This window comes from Schistosoma haematobium, chromosome ZW (genome assembly GCF_000699445.3).
Source record: "Schistosoma haematobium chromosome ZW, whole genome shotgun sequence".
NCBI classification, from domain to species: domain Eukaryota; kingdom Metazoa; phylum Platyhelminthes; class Trematoda; order Strigeidida; family Schistosomatidae; genus Schistosoma; species Schistosoma haematobium.
In genome coordinates, this window is record NC_067195.1 from 40,434,269 (window position 1) to 40,459,501 (window position 25,233).

Sequence of the window (25,233 nt, forward strand, 5' to 3'; positions counted from 1 at the left end):
CATAAAAGCCAAGTTTTTATTTTCAGGGTTAAAATACTTTATTTAACAATTTCATCACACAGTCAGTACATATAATCAATAATAGCCTGTTTTATATATATATATATATATATATATACAAAAAGTTGTTCACGTTGTCTGAATATACTACGAAGAACTCTAAATTCCTGAACATGTCTGACTTAAAATCGAAACATTATGACTAATAATTTTGTTTAGATCCATTCTTGAAAAAGACCACTTTTTGTTTGATACAAGTGAACATCCTATATAGATTGACAAATAACTGAAATGATCATTTGAAGCAGTTACTTTTTGGTATGCAAAGCAATCACTGAATTACTAGTGCATAATAGTTTATATTCAGTCTTTTATCAAGAATATATCTTATTCAATAAAACTTTTTGTTATATAAACTACTAAATTAAGACTAGAAATCAGTAAAATGAAATTGAGAAAATTGTTTATCCTTAGTTAACCTTAAAATAATTTGATGAACTGTAGAAAGATCAGGTTAAACTGCATTTGGGCATAATTCTTAATCCATATCAATATTTATCATACACTATGGAGTAATCAGTGTAGACTTGAGTTAGAAAAAATGTTATTATTATTATTAAATGTTTTTGTTTTAAAGATAATTTGAGAAAGGCTAGAAATATTTTAATTTGTAAGCGTCATAAAGTAGAATAAAGCAAAATCATATGACTTGCATTCCTGAAAATTATTCATTGAAAAAAAAGAAACACAACTGAAGATTCATAATAAAAATGTTAGAATTTTGGCTATCAATAAATGGATTTGTTTTCACACTCTATTCTGTAAGTATCCTATGTGTTCTAGAGTTGTATTATTATTTTTCAAATTGGTAAGACATTATTGCGTTTTAATGAAGAGTGTACTATTTAATTTGTTGAAGAAAAAAAACACAAGAAAAGTTTACAAATATTTTTTTCTAGTGATTGGATCTTTTAAAAAAAAGGAGAAAAATAAGTGTTTAAAATATTACAGTTAATTTGGATAATAAATACCTTACTTTAAACTTGTAACAGTAATCATTAGTTTACTGTTCTATGTAAGCACTCTCAACTCTCATTGTCTATTTTTAAAATATAATCTAACTTAATCACTTCTGGAAGATCATCTCCGTATCTAAGTTTTATTTATACGCATTACAATAGTACACAAATTAATATTAAGTGAAACAAATCTCTGTAAGATCTTTTAATTGTACATACTACAATGATAATGAGTTTCATAAAAATTCATACTATTGACAAGAAAATAGCTCTTAATTAACAACTGATTTCTCTTAGATGGGTTCACGTTGAGCAAACCTCTGCTCTTAACAACAAATGTTGCCACAGTATGTCCATTGACTTCATCAATGAACATAAGTTCATGAAACAGCCAGACTATATATAACGGTACCGTATCTTCAACTTAATCGTTAAAATGTCAGGTTACTGCCGAAAGTTCTTACGTACCCTAAACATTTACTGAAAGGATGTACAGTGAGTTGACTGCACGTCTAGTTTTATTTAATTTTAAATGTTATTGTGTAAGCAGTTACTTACCGAATTTTTCTTATCAGAAGCGGTACATTTAACTTGTCAATCAGTTTTTATCAACAATAATCAGGTGTTTTAGATTATGCTCATAATCAATTTTTGTTTCTAAACTGTTTTTGACATGCGTCACCTTAAGTACATATATATATACATATATATATATATATATATATATATATATATATATATATATATATATATATATACTACGGTTCATGATGATCAACGGATATAATTTTATCCATTTCTATTGCGCTATATTTAAGTCAATCAAATACAAATAAGTCTTTCAACTTAAAAAAAAATTAATATATCTTCGATACCATTGTTCTATTAAAATAAATCAAACCATCCTGTAGAGTTCAAACACGATTGAAATTACAATAAAGTTTTCATTTCTCGGAACAATTTTATTGAAATTTTTGCCAACCACACTTTATATGAAATGAAATACCCGACATTATTAACGACTGAATACTCATTTTAAGCAAATAATCAAATTAGAACTGTAAGTTTAATAAACGCACTTTTTTCACGAAGAAAAGAAGATTCGTTAGTCTCCAATCTAGAAATTTTCGATAGTTTATTGAAAATAAAGGCAAATCTAAATAAGATTGAGTTACACATGTTTGCATATGTCAGAAATGTTTGTTCAAGTTATTTGCCTGGGTACACGACGATTATCGGTTATTTTATCGTTTTCTTGATTTGTTCTTCTAAAATCGAGTTCAATGGTTCAAATCTCTCATCCTTTTAGCTAAAAGATTAAAATTCCGTCAACGTAAACTGAATTGACGACTATGAGTGACATTTTAGCCAGTCACGAAGCAGTATTTAGTTATGAAGCAAAGAAATAAAAATTACTGTGTAATAATAGCTTTTATATTGCAGTGGAACATGGTATCAACGTTGCAACAATTGTCAGCTAGAGTGAAAAGTTTCAGTTCATCGAAAACACAGCATCGACAGAACACTTAGAGGTTACTTGAGAAAACAGTTCAGATTGTAAAACATACAAGAAGATGCAAATGGATCATTGAAGACTACTTATACGCATCAAGTAAATACTTTGTAACTTCTCGCAATAAATATACCTACATCTTGCCTATTGTCGTGTTTTTCAATATGATTAGTTAACTTTTACACGTTGAAATATTAATAATGGTAATGGAAAATGATCAGCTTTTCACAATAAGTGTTGGGCTAGTATGATGCATTAGGGTTACTACCGCATAGGGTTTCCATCACCAACTGACATCAGTTGTAGTGCAGTTGGGCTTTGAACTCTGTCGTTTATATAATAAAGAAGTTTAAAAATGAGTTCCAGAGTTAGGAGATAGAGCAGGAAAACATTATCTAACTACGCAAACACTCTTGACTATGAATTGAATCACGTCAAATACTTTTAGAAAAAAGTAGGTACTTGTAAATTATCTCAAGGACCATGGTATAACCACTTTAGTTACGTGATACATAATTTTATATATCTCAGACATCATGATGTCGTTCAGAAGAACGATAAAAGCTCCACGACTAAACCATCCAGCTCAGAGAACAAAACTCCATCAAAATCATCCATTTGAGCTACAAATCTTCCCCACTATCTCATAAATTTCAGACATTTTAAGAACCAAATGTATTCAATTTTAACCTAGTTCACAAAACAATACCAGCCGTATTTCACTATGGTTTTTTTATTTTGCTCGAAAATCCATGATGCGCTGTTTTGATTCTCACTTGTTTACTCTAGAACGTCAGTGTAGTATACTTTTAACGTAAATTCCTTGAATTGACTGACTTGATTCAGTCAGTTTTTTTCGTTATCAAATGTTCATTTATGTAAGTCACTTGACATTTATTTCATATACTGTTTCTTTTGATGATTTAAATCTTCAAAAAGACGACATATTTACTAACATACATTATCAATAAATCATAATCATTAGCCTGTTGGGGCGTTAAAAATATACTAGTACTAAATTCATAAAAGAACATTACTATTTCAGTGAATAGGCAAAATAAAAAACCATGTATGGGGATATTGAGAAAAAGCGCAATTTTATTTTATTAACATAGGACAGGTGTAAAACATAATTTGTTCTGATAGTTATAAATTCAGGTAAAATCACATGTCTCCTATCATTCAGGTAGATAATTTTCCACATAATGTTCCTATTGACCTTACAAAATTTGAAATATCTTTTAGCTCTTTACTGAAAAATGTACTATACAGCAAACTAAAAGCTTTTTATTTCGTTATCTTAATGAGGTCTAATTTGAACACAGTGATATTTTAACTTACGTAGGAATATATCGAGTATTAAGTTTTTGCCGGTTTTTTAAAGACCTTCTGAATGAGGCGATATCATGATTCAAAAAATAAACGTTTCAAAGTCTATTATCAATCAAACGTTTTAAAATGATTCGGAATTCACTTTATACAGTAATGCATTCGTACCGAGATTTCTTGAATAATTTTAGTCAAAGATGAAATATTTTGCTAAAAACTTACAATAGAATAAAGAAATACGAGATAAACATTTGTTTTTACAGTGCAAATTACAAAGCATGTTATGACGTCTTGATGATACTAACTAATAAATTTTGCTTTGAAAACACTGAAGTATGTGTTTTCAGTGTAATGAAGTTAAAATAGGTAAAGTTGACGAATACGCTTAGACACTGGACTCTAATGAAATTATTTTTATTTGCATCATTTCTTTTGTTAAATAATGGATTATTACTGCATCTTGTTGTTATGAAAACTGACTGATCCTGAAATATATCTCCAATGTAGAATAATTTATCTTGACATTAAGCCTGTGAATTCATGCGCAGAAATATATAAAGTTTATTAACCAAGAAGTAGTCAAACAAAAACTAATATCAAGACTTAATAATAGTTTTATAGACAAGTAACATGTAATTCCTGGCATAATAAAGGATCATAATGATCCATAGTAACTGCATTTGATCTTATATATGTTTATCATTATAAAACGGTACTTTCATAGTTGCTTTCAGGCGTTTTTAAAAATTTGTAATATTTGTTACGGACGAAATAACTGGTTTTTATCATTTAATGATATTAAAATAGTTTTAGTACTTGGATAGTACTCATAGGAACTTATCAGAGTTCCATTCTCAATATTAATTCACGTCATTATGGTGAATTCCTTTACATTGATGATTATCATTTTACAATTCCCCTTTTCTTACAATGAAATTTCAGTTTTATAAACATTTTGTTCATACATAAGCATCAGAATGTGTTACATATAATGTATAGTAATTTCTAATTCAATAACTTTGATTTATTCAATACTTGTAGCTAGTTTTTCTGTGCTACTCATTCTGATTGATGAAAAAGTAAGACTTGATTTATGTCTATTTTATTCTTCTCTGTTTAGTTTGATTTGCTTATCAATGAACAACATGTATTGTCTTTAGATACATATCCTTTCAGATAACTCAGTAAACTTTGCGAACCAAACGTTATTTCATGTCCATTTCTTATTAGTTTCAGAACTGAAGCATCAAACTTCCTGTTAAACGTGTTTCAAAGCTCCGTATAAACTTCTCTTCTTGCAATTCGATAGATCTGATAGAAGTTCAACATACCTTTTTGTCATTCTTCATTATGACATTTATTTCATTCCCATTCAAATTCAATTACTTCTTTAATTAAACTACTTTAATCTCCTTAAAATGTGGAAACTCTTCAGCATTTGGAAACTGTTTCAACATCACGTGTTTTCCAGCCGACAAAACTATTATATAATCATAATTATATGTATGTTCTTACCCTATAATTAAATAAAATTGGTTTCCAAATAGATAAAAATTGATCCCTCTATTAAATTTACCAGTGACACTATAGTTCAGGTGGTTCAACTCTGAAAAGTTTCATTTTATTCTACCACTCTGTAAATTGTTACAAAGACTTCTGAAGAGCTCTTTAAATAGCTGAATTTATTAGATAAATAAATGGATAGTCATGACATATGATGAGTAACTTTGTCTACAAATGCAAACTCAAAGTGATATAACTGACGACAAATGGTTTTATAAGTTTGGTTATTTAAAACACCGTATTTTTCACATTTTATGAAAGTATAGGAGCTTCTTCTACCAACCACTTTAATCTTGTATTAGTGTGATTTACAAGCTAATTCAAATTTATACAAATGGGTCAAGATTACATTGGGAGTGTAAGTTCTAATATGTAAGACATCTGAAATTAATAATGCAAAACTACACTTTATAACTTATAGATTAACTCCCCTGACTTTCCACATTTACGACAATCAGTTAAGGGGAAAAATGGGCTTTACGTAACTTGATGAACTACAAATATTTGAATCCAGCTAATAGTAAAGTCAGATTACGATGGTGGAAAAACTCTCAAATCATAATGATTCGGAATTTAAGACTGTCCTGAGCAACTTTGGTTAGGTTTAAACATTCTTACTGCCTAAATTTAAAATATTTGAGGTATTCGAGACAATCTCATATGATTCTCATATTGAGGCTGAGAAAAATCATCACTGCAGTATCATCTTAAAAAAATACTTAAAAAAATAAAGACCTCATGTCTCTTATATACAGTTTACGTTTGTAAATTAATGCTTTATTAATTCTGTCGTTCTGTTTCGTTGGTGCAGGTTTGCTAAAAGAAACCTCTGTATAAAAGTCATTGTTTAATTTGTAATGCAGAAAACTATACATTATCATTCAACTTGAAACTTACATTCTTTCATTTCTATGAAGATATCCAAAGAAATATCCAGTGTTTTATTTTTAAAAATAGAGTTTTGTGTGAAGTTGTCCTTGTCAATAAAAACAACAATTAAAAACGTTTTAATTAGCTGAATAGCTACTAGTTGGTAATCATCTGGATAATCTATACTTAAATCTGTTATTTTTGAAATCTATTAAGTTTGTTTCTAATTTAGAATGAATGAATCAGCAATTAGACTGCTAATTGTTTATTATTTATATTATGACTTTAAGTTGGGTCGTTTTTTTACCCTGTGCTAATTGTTGTGTCCTTGACTGGAAAATTAGAGAGCAGCGTACTTACCGATCGATTACAGTGACACGTAAATACGTACGGACGGCCTAGAGTCTCGATTGGTTTGCGCTTCCCTGTCTAGCCCAGTCAGTTGAGTCCAGAACACAAGCCACAGCCTCGGAGATATGAATCATTATATTTCAAACATACACTGTTTATATACCAATCAAGCACACCACATCGTACCATAAAATAGAAAACAACATTTTGTATAATATTCAACAAGTGAACAGATATCGACCAATAGGAAATGTCCATTTAAAGTCCAAGGACACCATTGGACTTAACATGATAATTATTGGTCTATTCCTCCGCAACCAAAACACCTCCCCTTTTTTGAAGATCCGGAGTTGATATCCGGATTTTGAAATTTTCTGGGTTCATCCTCCCCCACGAAATAATGTTGGGTCCTCATATTCCCAAGTTAAAATTAATTTGTCTTTATTTAAAACATTATTGTCACATTGAACAGAGAAGTCACTGAAAGTGATTAAATAGTGGGGATCAATGTCGCTTGATATGAGGTCATCAACGTTTGATTCTTCTGGAACATTGTCATCGGATTTGTTGAAAATCTCATTTGTAAACAGTTGATCACTGAGATAATCAACATCTATCAAAATTGTATTAGATTTCTGATCATCATTTGATGCATCTAACACATTTTCTGGTACAAGAGGATCTAGATAATAAGATTCATCAGAATCTTCTGTTGTTGACTGATGAGGACCGTTTGGAGCAGCTAGACTCAGTATACTGCACGATTCGTTTCCTGTTTCCTTGTGAGAGGGTACTGTAATTAATTTATGAGCATTTAATAAGAGATCTTCCTGTGAGCTGGGTACATCACTGTCTGTACACGTTTCAGGAACAGTGGGATTTGAACCCACGACAGGGAATGTTTCGGAATTTGACATTTCTGGACAACTGGGCGGATCATGAATAACTGTCTCGTTTACATCACTGGTCGTCCGGGATTCACAGAGGCTTTTATAAACAGCTTCATATGTCCTGCAGTTGTTTTCCAGCTCAGTCTGCAGATGAGAAATGAACTTACCAACTTCTGTTGCACCTCCGAAACATGGAAAATTTACCAACAGTGTGCGTAAATTTTCTTAAAAATTTAACTGGCTATTCTTGAAGCACTGCTGTTGTTGCTCAAGTAGAAGCTGTAATTGATCGGAAAAGGTAGTCATTTTTTAGCACCTGCAATGAAAATTAATTGTAGGAATGATGACCAATGTTGCTCAAGGACGCTGATGACAATCTGGATGCTGATTGGTCGAAACAATTAGCCTGAATCTGGTCCAACTACAAGGTTCAAAATTTTCCTCCACCCCGTCGCCAATTGTTATGACTTTAGGTTGCTGTCGATTTTTACCCTGTGCTAATTGTTGTGTCCTTGACTGGAAAATTAGAGAGCAGCGTACTTACCGATCGATTACAGTGACACGTAAATACGTACGGACGGCCTAGAGTCTCGATTGGTTTGCGCTTCCCTGTCTAGCCCAGTCAGTTGAGTCCAGAACACAAGCCACAGCCTCGGAGATATGAATCATTATATTTCAAACATACACTGTTTATATACCAATCAAGCACACCACATCGTACCATAAAATAGAAAACAACATTTTGTATAATATTCAACAAGTGAACAGATATCGACCAATAGGAAATGTCCATTTAAAGTCCAAGGACACCATTGGACTTAACATGATAATTATTGGTCTATTCCTCCGCAACCAAAACACCTCCCTTTTTTGAAGATCCGGAGTTGATATCCGGATTTTGAAATTTTCTGGGTTCATCCTCCCCACGAAATAATGTTGGGTCCTCATATTCCCAAGTTAAAATTAATTTGTCTTTATTTAAAACATTATTGTCACATTGAACAGAGAAGTCACTGAAAGTGATTAAATAGTGGGGATCAATGTCGCTTGATATGAGGTCATCAACGTTTGATTCTTCTGGAACATTGTCATCGGATTTGTTGAAAATCTCATTTGTAAACAGTTGATCACTGAGATAATCAACATCTATCAAAATTGTATTAGATTTCTGATCATCATTTGATGCATCTAACACATTTTCTGGTACAAGAGGATCTAGATAATAAGATTCATCAGAATCTTCTGTTGTTGACTGATGAGGACCGTTTGGAGCAGCTAGACTCAGTATACTGCACGATTCGTTTCCTGTTTCCTTGTGAGAGGGTACTGTAATTAATTTATGAGCATTTAATAAGAGATCTTCCTGTGAGCTGGGTACATCACTGTCTGTACACGTTTCAGGAACAGTGGGATTTGAACCCACGACAGGGAATGTTTCGGAATTTGACATTTCTGGACAACTGGGCGGATCATGAATAACTGTCTCGTTTACATCACTGGTCGTCCGGGATTCACAGAGGCTTTTATAAACAGCTTCATATGTCCTGCAGTTGTTTTCCAGCTCAGTCTGCAGATGAGAAATGAACTTACCAACTTCTGTTGCACCTCCGAAACATGGAAAATTTACCAACAGTGTGCGTAAATTTTCTTAAAAATTTAACTGGCTATTCTTGAAGCACTGCTGTTGTTGCTCAAGTAGAAGCTGTAATTGATCGGAAAAGGTAGTCATTTTTTAGCACCTGCAATGAAAATTAATTGTAGGAATGATGACCAATGTTGCTCAAGGACGCTGATGACAATCTGGATGCTGATTGGTCGAAACAATTAGCCTGAATCTGGTCCAACTACAAGGTTCAAAATTTTCCTCCACCCCGTCGCCAATTGTTATGACTTTAGGTTGCTGTCGATTTTTACCCTGTGCTAATTGTTGTGTCCTTGACTGGAAAATTAGAGAGCAGCGTACTTACCGATCGATTACAGTGACACGTAAATACGTACGGACGGCCTAGAGTCTCGATTGGTTTGCGCTTCCCTGTCTAGCCCAGTCAGTTGAGTCCAGAACACAAGCCACAGCCTCGGAGATATGAATCATTATATTTCAAACATACACTGTTTATATACCAATCAAGCACACCACATCGTACCATAAAATAGAAAACAACATTTTGTATAATATTCAACAAGTGAACAGATATCGACCAATAGGAAATGTCCATTTAAAGTCCAAGGACACCATTGGACTTAACATGATAATTATTGGTCTATTCCTCCGCAACCAAAACACCTCCCCTTTTTTGAAGATCCGGAGTTGATATCCGGATTTTGAAATTTTCTGGGTTCATCCTCCCCACGAAATAATGTTGGGTCCTCATATTCCCAAGTTAAAATTAATTTGTCTTTATTTAAAACATTATTGTCACATTGAACAGAGAAGTCACTGAAAGTGATTAAATAGTGGGGATCAATGTCGCTTGATATGAGGTCATCAACGTTTGATTCTTCTGGAACATTGTCATCGGATTTGTTGAAAATCTCATTTGTAAACAGTTGATCACTGAGATAATCAACATCTATCAAAATTGTATTAGATTTCTGATCATCATTTGATGCATCTAACACATTTTCTGGTACAAGAGGATCTAGATAATAAGATTCATCAGAATCTTCTGTTGTTGACTGATGAGGACCGTTTGGAGCAGCTAGACTCAGTATACTGCACGATTCGTTTCCTGTTTCCTTGTGAGAGGGTACTGTAATTAATTTATGAGCATTTAATAAGAGATCTTCCTGTGAGCTGGGTACATCACTGTCTGTACACGTTTCAGGAACAGTGGGATTTGAACCCACGACAGGGAATGTTTCGGAATTTGACATTTCTGGACAACTGGGCGGATCATGAATAACTGTCTCGTTTACATCACTGGTCGTCCGGGATTCACAGAGGCTTTTATAAACAGCTTCATATGTCCTGCAGTTGTTTTCCAGCTCAGTCTGCAGATGAGAAATGAACTTACCAACTTCTGTTGCACCTCCGAAACATGGAAAATTTACCAACAGTGTGCGTAAATTTTCTTAAAAATTTAACTGGCTATTCTTGAAGCACTGCTGTTGTTGCTCAAGTAGAAGCTGTAATTGATCGGAAAAGGTAGTCATTTTTTAGCACCTGCAATGAAAATTAATTGTAGGAATGATGACCAATGTTGCTCAAGGACGCTGATGACAATCTGGATGCTGATTGGTCGAAACAATTAGCCTGAATCTGGTCCAACTACAAGGTTCAAAATTTTCCTCCACCCCGTCGCCAATTGTTATGACTTTAGGTTGCTGTCGATTTTTACCCTGTGCTAATTGTTGTGTCCTTGACTGGAAAATTAGAGAGCAGCGTACTTACCGATCGATTACAGTGACACGTAAATACGTACGGACGGCCTAGAGTCTCGATTGGTTTGCGCTTCCCTGTCTAGCCCAGTCAGTTGAGTCCAGAACACAAGCCACAGCCTCGGAGATATGAATCATTATATTTCAAACATACACTGTTTATATACCAATCAAGCACACCACATCGTACCATAAAATAGAAAACAACATTTTGTATAATATTCAACAAGTGAACAGATATCGACCAATAGGAAATGTCCATTTAAAGTCCAAGGACACCATTGGACTTAACATGATAATTATTGGTCTATTCCTCCGCATCCACAACAATCTAACTTTATTCTATTACAATATTGAGAAACACCTGAAAATTTTAGTGATTTAGATCTAAGTGACATTCTAGTTATGTTATCATTTATTCTATGGCTTTATGAATAACAAGTATTTAGCATAAAAATATGAAACAGGCATTCCACGTCAAGTTGATTTTTTATTAATGTTTAATATCATTTTACATGTTCGATGCTTCTCCATTACTGAACATCCTGACTGTCAAGTAACTATTTGTTTCTTAACAGGATTAAAGCTAATATAACAGATGTAATATGGTCAATATCCGTTATGTTCTGTTAGTTGAATCTTAAATCATTAACGTCAAAATAAACAACTTTTATACCTGACACAATGTGAATGCAAAGAATTCCATGTGTTAGCTTAATTATTCAAACAGTTAGTTATTCATTGATGTGTCAGAGAATATGATTCATTATAGATGTTATAACCTTATGAGGCTAGTGATAATATTAACACTCATGGATCGACATCATTTGAATAGACTTTAAAAACGAACAACAACTGAACACATCATTCGTTACAGAATGGGATTCGTCTATTGTGCGTATTCACTACCATACATACGGTTGACAATTTCACTTTTAATATAGCAATCCAGTAGTCCACATGTCCAAGTTTCGTCAATTTTCAGTAGAAAGCAAATGTTATAATAACAATAATAATCTATATTTACGCGACAAGCTTTATTGATTTGAATGTAATTAGAAATCGTTTAATGTAACACAGATGGCCTGATAATATTTTATTAAATGTCAAATTAGGAGCAATATTTTCATTTTTCCGGTTTAAATAGTAAATAAATTTCTATGTGTTTATCGGAAAATAAAAATGAAATTCATGTGGGAATTAAGATACCTTTATGTATCAAAAAAAAATCAACTAGGTCGTGTTATAGTGCCTCATTAGGCATGTGATTAACTATTTATAAATTTCAATAAAAACGAAAGATATTATAAAACAAATAAAAACATTAGACAGCATCAAGGGTAATGTGACTATGGCTGATATTCTGAAAGAATATATTTTAACTTAAAAGTGTCCGAAGTACATCATGGCCAAAAATACTTAGAATGAAATTCTTGTATATGAATGAAAGAATTCACACTCGGTAGATGTGTACTAATCACTTGACTTTCCAACCTGAAGATATGTACCGCAGACAAGTGAAAAAGAAACGACTCACAATCCCCTGATTAGCACTTAATAAAGGGCTATAGGAATTATCAAGATAGAACTTATCTTCATCTTCAACTGTATCAACAAAAACATACTTACCTTCGCAGATCTTTTAAATTAATGATATGCAGGTCTAAATGATAATTGTGGTGTTTGCTTGTAAATAATAAAGAGCGAATGTACAAATTAATTAAATTAAAGCCTGATATCTAAAAAGAATTGTTGTCTACCTGTCTTAGTGTATTTATTTACAGTATAAAATGTATCTTACTAAAATAAACTATTCTGATTATTATGAGAGAACTGAATGGTTCGAATATTTGCGCCTTACTTGCTTCACCTTTCCTATAAGTGTGGAATAAATACATTTATTCATACTACTGATGACTTCCAACATTTATGTAGACAACTGACGGATTGAATTCATTTACTAACAGTCATATTTTTAATTTTAACATAGGCGATGCTCAACTTGAATCTTCTTAAGAATTAGTGGGCAATAATTTGATGGGATTTGCTGAATATATTTGACATGAAGTAGAACGTTACTTGTTTGAATCAATAACACAGTCATCAAAGCTAAAAATTACGTGAATCAATATCTTTTGCTGGCCACACCTGAGACGTTCAGTAACTGATGTTGGTACTTCTAAGATAGAAAAAAAAATGAAACGATGATGAATTATAATAAATGTACTTTTTGTTATATCCCAATGAGTAGAAAGTTGAATTTCTGAAGTTTCGTGAAATTTTCTACACATTGAGATATACGAAAAAATATTTGTTATTAACTTTATACCCAATGCTCATTTTGTTTGAAACTATCAAGTCCAACCTTGGCATTCATGACAACTTATGTTAACAACCATTTTTAGATCAGTTTTTTGAGTATGTTTCTGGTAAGGGGAAGCAAAAGATAAACAGTTCGAAAGGTCTGTTTTGATTAATATTGTTTTATTGAGAATCTAAATATTTCTGAAAGGTATGCAGGTAAACTTTTATTCGAGAAAGACTGTAATTACTGTTGTTTTATCAGTCTTATTGGTCACTTGAATAAAATGGACTATTTGAAAACAATCATTGCAGAAAAAGGAGATCTGTAAAGAACTAATCTGATGCACTTGGTTGAGTAGTGGATATGAACAACTGATGCGTTGTATATCAAGACGAAATGGTCATCTGATTCACTCTGGCTATCATTAGTTACCTAACCGAAGTCATTACGTGCATACAACCTTTATTGGTTTTTACAACTGTAAATAATAGTGGCAAGAAATTTTTGTTTTCGTATTGATTTATAACTTATTAAAACTTTTAGCTCTCGGTTGACATTTCAGAGGTTATAATTCCTGCACAGTCGTTCATTTATAAGTATATCATTTGCACTTGTTTTGTCCACAATTGGTTGAAAATATCTAACGTGATTTAAAATATCTTATGCTTATACATATATTCTGGATTCATTTATCTAGGTATATCACCTGAAGATATCGAAGAAGCTCGTTCTGCACCAGAAATGAAAATGCTCTCAGATCTCAAAGCAGCGCGTTTAAAAAGATACAATTTAAACATACTAGACGCACAAGGTGCTGCTCCAGTAAGTGTCCTATTATTAACCATAGTTTGTTCTACTCATACACTTATTGATGATGTCTGTCCGAACAATATCATTTCATTTAGTTTTACAGTGAACTGTATGAGTAATCAAGAACAGTAACTTATCTAATGTAACATCCATAAGCAACACTGCACGGTCGTCAATCAATGTACGATACCTATATCTCTTACTAATGTAATACATCTCCAACGCACGTAAATTAATTTGATTCTTTTAGATGGCCTTTCTGAATTTATTTATATGATAGTGATTGAATCGAAAATGTTTTTATCTACACCGCATAATGTTCTCCTGAGATATTTGGTGTTTGCAAATGATCTCTAACAATTTAGTAAAGTCTTAGAACTCAGAATAAAATATAAAATGTTTCTTGCCTAGTCGTTCATTTTCACCATGTAGAAGTCATAGAATCATGATCTCCAATATAGCTGCAAATATTTACTTAGAGATTTCACTTTGAACAATAATCATCAAAAAAATTGTATACTAAGTATTGTTTATGTCACTCATATTCTGTGTTCTTTTTGTCATATATTAAAATAATAGATTTTAGTTACAAACTGTTTAACCACTAAAAAACAAACACCTAAATATTTAATTTATTGATACAAGAGGTACAATAAATGATTTCTATAGTTGAAGTTTAATGGATTAATTTAACTCAACAAAGGAGAAGCAACAATACAATTATCACTGATTAATTCATGACATTCAGGCTGGAGCTTGCTCCTTTGTTTGATAGTTTTATTTTATTCGCTTAGTTTCACAAAGCTAGTATCAGTTGATTTTATATTCAGCTAGTATAGATTACCGGTTAACACATTGTATAGTACATTACCACCCCATGTTTAATTGATCACAAAGAAAATGAATAGAGATTCAAAGTTGCAAGCTATTTGCTTTATTCTATCAGCGATCGAACTTTTCATTACACAAAAAAAATAAAATATTTCACTTATTGTGGGCTACTTATGTATATAAAGCTGAATAAATTTCGTTTACTTGCTGATTATTATCTATCTTAAACGAAGTGCAAATAAACTCAATTTATTTAAGCCTCATAGGAATAGACGAATTTAAACTGTAACTTGTATGATCCACTTAGTAGTATCATATGCTCAAAAATTAACTTATACATCAAGTTTGTATACAGGTTAACTATGACCAAAACCAACAACTTCATTTTATTTTACTTAACACGTTTTTCTGAAATGTATCGAATGATTACAAGCAATTCATAAATTATAATTTTAATCAAGACGAAAATCACATAAAATCACAAAACTGTCTATTTTTGTGAAAAGTTAAACAATAAAAATTATAATTCAAAAGAATGGAATGAAATCAAAGACTGAGATGCATGGAGTGAAAACAAAGAAAATGCATAAAGATAAAGCATAAGTAAGTCATGACACTCAACGTCTACAAACATAATCTATGGCTTTTATGCGGCACCCAACCAAGTAGTTCACGTGTGCTGCTTATGTCGAATTTTTATGACATATCTTGCTTTGGCTGCACTTAGATTTCTTTCTACCTGTTTTCTCCCAGCACCAAATCCCATCTGTTAGTAATAAGCCAAGAAGATTTGGAGAAATTCTTTAAGTCACTTAGATAAAATAAATATTTGCTTCTAAGTTTACCGTACAAAAATAAGTTACAGTTGCACATTTATTTGAATGGGTTAATTCTGTGTACATAAGGCAGTTTGACTACTTAAGACATACGAATTCTGAATTTAAGCATATCGGGTTTAAATTGAAGGTTTGAAATTTATAACCTAAATTTTTGTGCACGTTTAATTCGAATTAATATTAGTCCAACAGTATCAGAGAAATCATAAAATATGTACAGCTATTTAAACAATATGTCAAAAACTTGACTGAAGGCAAGATATTAAAATAAAATTAACTAGTTCATCTTTCTCTTAAAAAACTGATGAAAGTTCTACAATGAAACCAACCAGCTCAAATGACAAAACTCTACCAAAATCTGATAAATATATATAACTAGAATGTTAGATGAAATTTTAGTGTTAATTTATATAATTTATTTGAATAAATCGGAGTTTCTTTGTTGATAACAGTTCAACTATTGGTTACTAGTTTTAACTCACGAGAAATAAACTTTATGTAGCTCTTAAAAACTTTTAGTCTTCTTTTGGATTTCTTCTGTATGATAGAACTTATGGTCGAAACCTTCTAAGCGCTTATTATTTTCCACAATTTCACTAAATTAGGAATAGTAAACCGCTAACATCTTATTAAATAAAAGTAATATAATAATTGGTTAAAAGGTTAGACCTTAAATAAATAGACCACATTTAAAATTTATCATTCATATGGATTCTTTTAACTTCATCTATTTGTAGTTAAATATGTCTCCCATTGTCTGGTTACTGTAATATCGATAATCCTTTTGGATCATTATTTTTACTTCATCTCACTAGGCAATATTATAAAATATTTTTAGTTTCTTTCTGATGATGGATTGCTAAGAAATTTACTATAGCTTAAAATTTAATGAATTAAGCGCCAAACATCTTTTCAAACAGTCATCTTTCCGCTTAACTAATCTGAAGTACTCAAAATCTGAAAACAACTAAGTAATTCGAAAGCAGTGTTCGTAAACCTTTTCACGCTTATAAAAAAGAAAACAATTTATTTTTCCGGTAAACAAATCTAGTTTGGCTGTCGATATTGATGTAAACTTGCCTTATGTTAATGTGTCTTTATTTTTACTGCGTATGTTAACAAATAATAAACTAGTTTTCTAGAAGAAAATAAGCTTGACAATTAGTTATGATTTTCCACCCATTCAAGCAGAAATATGAAACAGTACCAGTGAACAGAATATCTGAATTTATATTTATGTCCACTGCCAGCTGTTCATAGCACCCTCTATAAATAAATATTCAACCTTAACGTTTATGTACCAACTTACTCCTCTAAACTATCGTGGAGCAGAGGCCACCGACCAAAATCCTCCAACCAACTCCGTCCCTGTCTCTCCATTCCAGGTGTTACCAACCGCTACACATTCTTTTGATGTCTGTCTCTGATTCTCGACACAATATGGTTTTCGGTCTGTCTATTTTTCGTGTGCCCTGAGAATTCCAAGTTAGACCTTGCTCTGTGGTGCAGTTCGATGATTTCCTCAATGCAATTCAACTTCGGTGTCTCTTCCGAATTTTTTATTCATCTAGAAGCTGGATTACTTGACCTTAACGTTAGACTTAAATTTGCAAACCGTATCTACTCAGAGGAAAAGAATTTACATTTTAATCTGTAACTTATCTGACTTAATACATTAATCGTGTGTTCCTGATCAAACAAAAATATGAGTAGTTCCATAAAAATTACCGAAACAGTGTTAATTTAAGAAACGTTCTGTATATTTTTAGATTCATGTTGCTGCAGCTTGTGGATATTGTGAGGTCGGCCTCTTTTTACTCCAGTCTGGTGTAGATCCTAACAGTTTAGACGCAGATGGATGGACACCTTCTCATGTTGCTGCTTGCTGGGGTGAAGTAAGTTATCTTTTCTGACAAACGTTTTCTGGAAATGTTCCATTCCAAGTCATCATAGTTTTATTATACTTGTGCCTCTAGGATAGAAATTTTGAAGTCATTTTAAGCAATACTTTCAGTGTAGCTTCATAAAATAATCAACTTAAAAATGATGGCTAAAAGAAAGGTTAGATATAAGTACGTTGAAAAAGAACTTTTGCAGCGCACCTTATAATAAAATAACATTTTCTATGGTATTCTTTCACAACTTACAACTCAGTTCTTCTTTTAAACCATTGAATTTAATTTTTTTTCTGTTACAATTCATTACCGGTAATATATTAGGAGTTGGTTTTCGAAAGATTATCAGTATGTTTCAAATATCAAGTGACTATATAACACCTCTGTGACACAAATTATTGTCTGGATAATTATAAGGCAAATACTAAATCCATAAATTATGTTTAAATTACGTCATAAGCGTGATAACCTAACGTTGGAGTTAAAAATCCCTCCATGAAGTATTTTTAAGCTTTGTCCAGATCCTGCTAACTACTTATTCTGAAAAACAATCAAGTCACATGTTTTGCTTAGCTGAACTGTAATAATAATAACGTATAATAAACAAACCGTTCCAGTTCCACTTCCAGTATTTCTTTTGAAATTAGGTTTTTAAGAAAAACTAAGAAATAAACATTATGGGTGACGTGAAATTTCAATGTCGAGACTCTCTATAAAAATATGAAATAGGTGTTCTTAATTAACTCTATACAATTTTCCCCCAAAATTCTACGTAACCTTTCCATTGAAATGTAATATCTACACCGATGTCAGTCATAGCTTATTTTGCCATTTATAAGCTAAAAACTTTGAGTATGAATGTGTTGGCACAATGCTTGGGGAATTGACCAGTTTTGTGGAGCATTTTCATACCACGTGAGTCATTACCTACTGAATTGTTTGTTGAAAGAATATTTTATTGTGACAAAACACAGAAGCAGTTGTAAAAATTCCATAACCGAAAAGAATCTGATGCGTTTTGTGACTTCTTATTGGGATTAATCACACAATATATATATATATATATATATATATATATATATATATATATATATATATATATATATATATATATATATATATATATATATATATATTACTAGCGATTCCCAGTGTCTTAGATAAGCCTTATCTTACTTCATCATTTATTCACGAAGTTATTTCACTTGGCTCAATTTTGGTATTCCGACTATAAGTGTTTCATTTAGTGCATCAAATACATCTGAGTTGCCCAAAATACTATTAACTTATACACCGTCAGTTCACTAACAAGTACTGATTACCATTTATGTCTGAGTGCTAAGAAGAAGACTTTGATGTCATTACTGTTTACTTAAAGGAAAAGGTTGAAGAGGTTTTTTATCTGCAATGCCTCATCTAATGACCTGGATTTTCATTTCTGTTATTTTGGATCTGATGCTTTACTTTTCCGGGCAAATAACTATGCAAATGGTTAAGTTAGTTTCTTTTACAGAGGTACTAAGTCCACCAATAAAAAACTGAATGAAATTTTTCACACTTTCTTGTGCCAATTAGTAAAATAAGTTTGAGTGATTTTCATTGGTTAACCTTACTAGATCACGTGCTCAGAGGCAGAGGCTTTTCACCCTTGAACACAACTGGGGCTTTATGTAATGTAGGAGAGTATTACATTCAGATATAAAATCCTATGTCTGAAATATTCTAAAGCAATCAAACACTATCTTACAGATTTGACCAGCTTACCTATATTTCAAAATCATGCATAATTTTGTTTGTTACTTACTTTGTTGAGCTTAGAAAAATCATATTTTGTATTGTTAGAAATTTATGAAGCGAAGTTTATAAGTTTGGTTGCTTTTTAGCTTACTTCTAATTATCTGTAGAAGGCTTAGGGATTCGTCATCGAGCTAAAATCTGAAATGATCTCAGATTTTGTAGAGGTCACCAAAAATCATTTACTCTATCCTCAGGATGATGACACCAGTCCATTCTACGTTTCTAGGCAGTTTTCGTCTGTTTAGGGACTGAATCATAAAATCTTAGACTATGGAAAAGTGTGGACGCCAACCATAAACGGAAACAAAGCTTCTTGAAATGTGATTTACAAAAAAGAAATGTTGACAAAATTGCAAATTCAATAAACTTGATATATCGGTATTATAAGTGCTTTAAGTGGTATATACACCTCATGGTAAACTGAACTAAAGTTAACTGTAGTGGTGGAGCTTTTAATATCACGCTATTTTCTGATTGATAGTACTCTGAAGAACTTCACATAAGAGTTTCAATGTTATTCGAAAACAGAACAATACTCGTTATTTCAACTGGCCTCTGATGAACAGTGTAAGGCAAACAAATATATATTTGGTAGAATGCTGTCTCCTTTCAGTTAAAAATAAATTCTTTATAGTGGATTTTACCAACGTTTGAACGAGTTATTCTATTTGGTGCAAAATCAACTGCCGGGTCGATCTATCAAACTCCAAATTTCATGATTTGATTTTTTCAGTTTCTTAACATTTCTGTAAGCACGGAATCAAAAAATATATTTCTATTGTTCAGTGATGCATACACAACAGACAGTGTGAGATAATTTTTATAAGTGTTGCGAGGAATGTTCCAAGGAATAAAATAGTTTGATGGAAGTAAAATATGGATGTTAAACGGAAATACAAGATTTAAAAAATTATAAAACAGTTGTAGAAATTGTAAAATGTTCACTGATTTAAACAAATTAAATATATCTGTGTCAAGTTCGCATAGGGAACATATTTAGGAATTGTTTTGTTTTTATTTTTTGTCAGACATACTTAGTTCAGTTTACTTATATTTGTAGCTGGAAATGATCAGGTTACTTGTGTCCCATGGAGGTGATCTTACTATACCAACGCCAGATGGTAGGACAGCATTCAGTGAGTTTACTAATTGTTTCTACTTATTAAAGACTGATTTTTCTAATATACTAACTAAGCGGATGGATTTTATATCTTGAGAATAAAATAAAGACTCTGAACCTAATCTTATTTACATAAACACCAATCAGTAATTAATCAGGAAAACTAGAAACTGATTTTCGAGAATCATTTGTGATAGCTGGAATGATGGCAAAATTTTAAGGCTTACCATATCATTAATTCATTGAAACTGTGGAAAAAGTTTTTGCAGATAAATTGTGAGTGATACATGTCAAGTAATTGTTGGGAATTATTCGAGTTAACCAGTGATGGTCTTACTTAATTGCTTTATATAGCTTTTACTGTTTTTCGGAAATAACTATTGGGGCTCCGGTTGCAATATGTTAGCATTACGCTGATAGTAACAATTTATTTTAGTAGAAATGAAACCATTTTATTTATAGACCTGTTTTCAAGTCATTTTCTAAGGGGTACAGCCCCTCATATCCTTTTAATCTACTATTTGCGAAGTCCTAATCTTAACTGAGTTAGACATGAAGATTCAATAGTAGTTATCTTCTAGTTTATTGAGAATAACATTACATGACCCACTTTACTGACCACAGTGATTCCCCAAAATGACGGTTGTGTGTAAGGATGCAGTAAATGGTGACTGTGAAGCAGATAAAGCCTGAAACTATGAGGAAGTTTGTGAAATTTAATTTCTAAGGATTTCCATTAATATTTTGTTTGTGAAGAGTGAGGTCGGATAAGAACGCTGTCGCAAATACGGAATGGAATTACTTTTCTGTGCCCTACAATATTTCAGCTCAGTTCGCGTGTTTATTGACGCAGACTACATAAATACCATATGTATTTAACAGTACAAAGTTAGTGCATTTCATACGATATGTACCTACCAACATTTTCTCTTCATCAAAACTTCGAGATCCACATACTTTTTTATTAAAAATGTTTATGATATGCAAAGATCTAGTGAAAATTCAAAGGATTGTGAGAAAAACCCATGTAGTGATTATTTAAGGGTTATAATTAAAAGAAAAGGAAATTATCTGTTTAAAGAAAAGTCTCACAAAAGTACACAATAAAACTAAGAATGGAAAAATAAATAGTGAATGTTATGTAAGAAAATTTTAATGGGAAATGAATACATTCTGTTTAACTTAACGAGTTGAGAAAATTGCAGTAGCACGGCATAATTCTTAATATAATAACTAGAACTCTGCAAAGTTATAGACTGTCTTTAGATCAAATTCTAACTTAGATTAGTTTGACTGAAGTTAACTAAATAAAATGAACTAAGACGGTATTTTGTACTAATCACTTTGAAAGTCATGAAGGTGACACTTGTAATTATTTACACATTCAACTAGCTCTTGACATTTCAGTAAATTCAGTAAGATAATAAAGACTCTAAAAAATATTTCTGCTAACCCGTTTTTAAGTGTATCAGAAAATCAAACTGTGCTGTACAAGGAATGAATGACCCTAACTCTGGTCATGCTTTGATTGTACACTCCTTCATATATAATCAATCTATTTTGTAAATTTTCTTTTGTAAAGCCATTCTGCTGAAAAAAGTTCGTTCACTAACATGAAGATTTTCGGCTCATCATGATGATGTATTTCTTATTTGACAAATTTGGATATCTGTTTCCCATTAATTTTTTCAGAGATAATTTACATGCTGACAAGACCATCGATTCAATTCATTCACTATTACCATTTAGTGAAAGAATCCTATTGTTATATTAGTAGTGCAGACCCAAGTGCTTATATTTTAGAAAGTTTTCTTCATTGTTTCTACTGGAGAGATATAGAATGTTGAACGGGTTGTCATATTTACATTTTATTATGAAATTAGTGTTGTGGAATCACAGAAAATATTGGTAACAATGTAGCTAATTTAAATTGTTACTACTATTTTCACGGAGTGCTTGATAAACTGCTCTTTGTTCGATTTCTGCAGTGAAATGCATTACGGTTTTATTAGCAGTACAGTAACTGATACCTTACAATCCCTTATTACAACGAAATAGACTTCACAAGTGATTTCTTTTTATGGATAAACTACCTTTTGTAAACTTTGGAAATTTAACTGTGTAAATTAGAAATATCAATTAATTTAGATGGCGTTAGTTTTTCCAACCTCTGTTCATGCCACATAAACGCCATGATTTTAAATCAAAAATTTATAAACACGTTATTAAAGAAGAGAGTCATATCCTTGGAAGCATATGGCTGTTATTATAATATCATCTAATTACTCTTCATAAAACTTAACAGATTATACTCATTAATAATCGTCATTGGAACAAAGGACTTCTTAGTCATGATATCGGATCACTCCGATTTTTGTTTATTATTATTCTAGCAATATGCGATAATGACGAAACTCATGATGAAGTCTGCACAATTTGGAATATGAGAGAAAAACTTAGATCATGTGCCAAATTAATGGATTCAAATGCTTCTGTCAAACCTTTTCGACGCAGAAGAAGGTATTTACTTTTTTACTGAAGTCTTTTAATTAACCATATTGATAGTCTTACAGTTTCATCAATAGGCTGATTGTACCCTAACACTTGAAGGAAACCAAAACTTTAAGCTGAAATAGTTTTTAAGACTTCAGTCAGCCTTTCTTATTACTCGCGTCACATAAATTAACCACAATACAACTTAAGTTTTCCTTCGAAGTAACTACAGGCCAATTAGATCTTCATTAAACTTCAAACACGTAGTTTTCTTTATCAGTTCGAAGAGATCAAGGACAAAAATTTGAGCAGAATAGCATGAATTTATTTTATTTCGTTTAGTTCTCGTCAGTTGTTTACAACCTGTCTTATCTAGTGATCACAATTATAAAATAGGTTTAAATTGCTATCATGAAAGAATTCAGTTAGAAGTTACTTAGAAGACACATCAATATAGTATAGCAAAGGTGTAAATAAATTTAATTGACTGAATAAAATATTGACAAATGTAAGGAATCTAAAGAAAACAAGACGAGTGTGACTCCAGTAACTTAAAAAGCAATATCTATAAATCTCAACTGCAAAGGTGAGTTCGCATACATAACCAGCTGGAGGCTCAACACTTCACTAGCCAGAAGTTACGCGTATGAAACCCGTAGTTCATTGAATCACTCCGTATACATGAATAACCATAAACTTCTCTGGAACTAACTGCTTGGTAATATATATTGACTTTGGTAGACGTCTTAATATTTTTCTTTGTCATAAATGATGCAGGTTGATGAATCGCAAATTATTTTCAGTCTTCTAAAGGTTTTGCTGACCCTGGTTAATCCAGGCTTATATAACTATGAATAATTAAATTGACCAATGACCTTAATCACTCTACATCATTTTCTTTAAGTTTGGCTGATAAACCAATTCTGGGACACTATTGTACTTTTAAACAGTACAAAGTGTAAATAATCATTAAAGGTATTCAAATCATAACTAAGAAAAACATTAGATCTCCATATCTTAAGTTAGTCAAAAAACAAAGGAGATCAGCCTTTGCATATCAAAAGATGATCGTATCCGTATTTGTTCATAACATAATGGCTGTGTGAAAATCATGGCAGTAAACATCCCTAAACAGACACTGTCATTTGTGACAGTTCAAAGATGGTATTCTTTTGCATTAGGTTTAAAGTAGGTCCCATAGCTGTTGGTCTCTTTGGTTTTTCTCTTGGTTAAAAATGATGTATATTATGGAATGCTCATTTTTGATCTATTTTAGTTAAGATATATCATGTTGCATAATCAGTCAATAATATTCAGATTGCAATTTCTTTAAGTAGATTGCCACATAAAAGCTTCGAAATGAAAAGATTTATCAATATATTGATGGTACATTTTGGAATTCAGAATCTTAATAAGTTAATTAACTGAGCTACTCAAATGAAGTATTCACTAACTTTTTTCTTCAACTTCATTTCTTTGTAATTCATCAGATTCTCTACTAAATTGAAGTTCTTGTGTTTCTTCTTAGTGGATCTTTAATTCATCGGAGCTCACTCAGAGATAAGTCAAATTTATCAAGACGTGAAGCGAAAGAAGAAGCTCAGTTCGCTCACTCATCTTCAATATGCTTAACTGATGTACCATCTGGTTACGAAAAAGATGACCGAACCCGACATGAAAATTTCGACATTATTACGGGCGATAGAAATATTTTGCACACTTCTGCCTTTTTCAAAAACAGTAATCTAACTGGTTCACCGAAACCAAGAAAACAAAAGTCACTAACATCTAATCAAATTGATGACAGAAAACGTGATTCACGTTTTTCTGTTCCATTGAATTCAGATGATTATGAATGCACATCAGAAGAATACACACATTCTGTTGATAATACTATGGTAAGTTTGTCAATGGACATTCATAACTATTTACTCAGTTTATAAGAAAATACTAAAAATTAAAGTATCTCTAGTACATTAAATGCAAGATAATGAAAACTATAGACTAGAATTCTAGTCATGAATGAATCTGAGAAAAAGTCGCTTGTCGGTTTCTGCGGTCTATATTCCATTAACTGGTTTAAAAAATTTTTTTTCATCATCACTTTGGCACTTGTATTTTAAGTAGAAATCTAAAATGTGAAAAACTGGCTTTAAAATCCCAAGACATTAAAATTAGTAGTACACATTGTACGCTTAGTAATAGATATAGAACTTTTAGTCAGTTAGTATTT

At 31.7% G+C, this 25,233-nt stretch overlaps 1 protein-coding gene across 2 annotated transcripts in view; it reads left to right on the forward strand.

The window, feature by feature from the left end:
* Nucleotides 1-25,233, forward strand: part of MS3_00003548 (uncharacterized protein) — an 85,352-nt gene that overhangs the window by 54,624 nt on the left and 5,495 nt on the right. Inside the window, exons 6-10 of one of the 2 annotated variants that reach the window (XM_051211373.1) lie at nt 13,916-14,040; nt 17,465-17,590; nt 20,448-20,523; nt 22,901-23,027; nt 24,491-24,898. In XM_051211373.1, the coding sequence (XP_051071428.1) occupies nt 13,916-14,040; nt 17,465-17,590; nt 20,448-20,523; nt 22,901-23,027; nt 24,491-24,539 (503 nt within the window). In that variant the 3' untranslated portion in view covers nt 24,540-24,898. The remainder of the gene's footprint in view (nt 1-13,915; nt 14,041-17,464; nt 17,591-20,447; nt 20,524-22,900; nt 23,028-24,490; nt 24,899-25,233) is intronic. The other variant, XM_051211374.1, reaches the window with a different exon arrangement.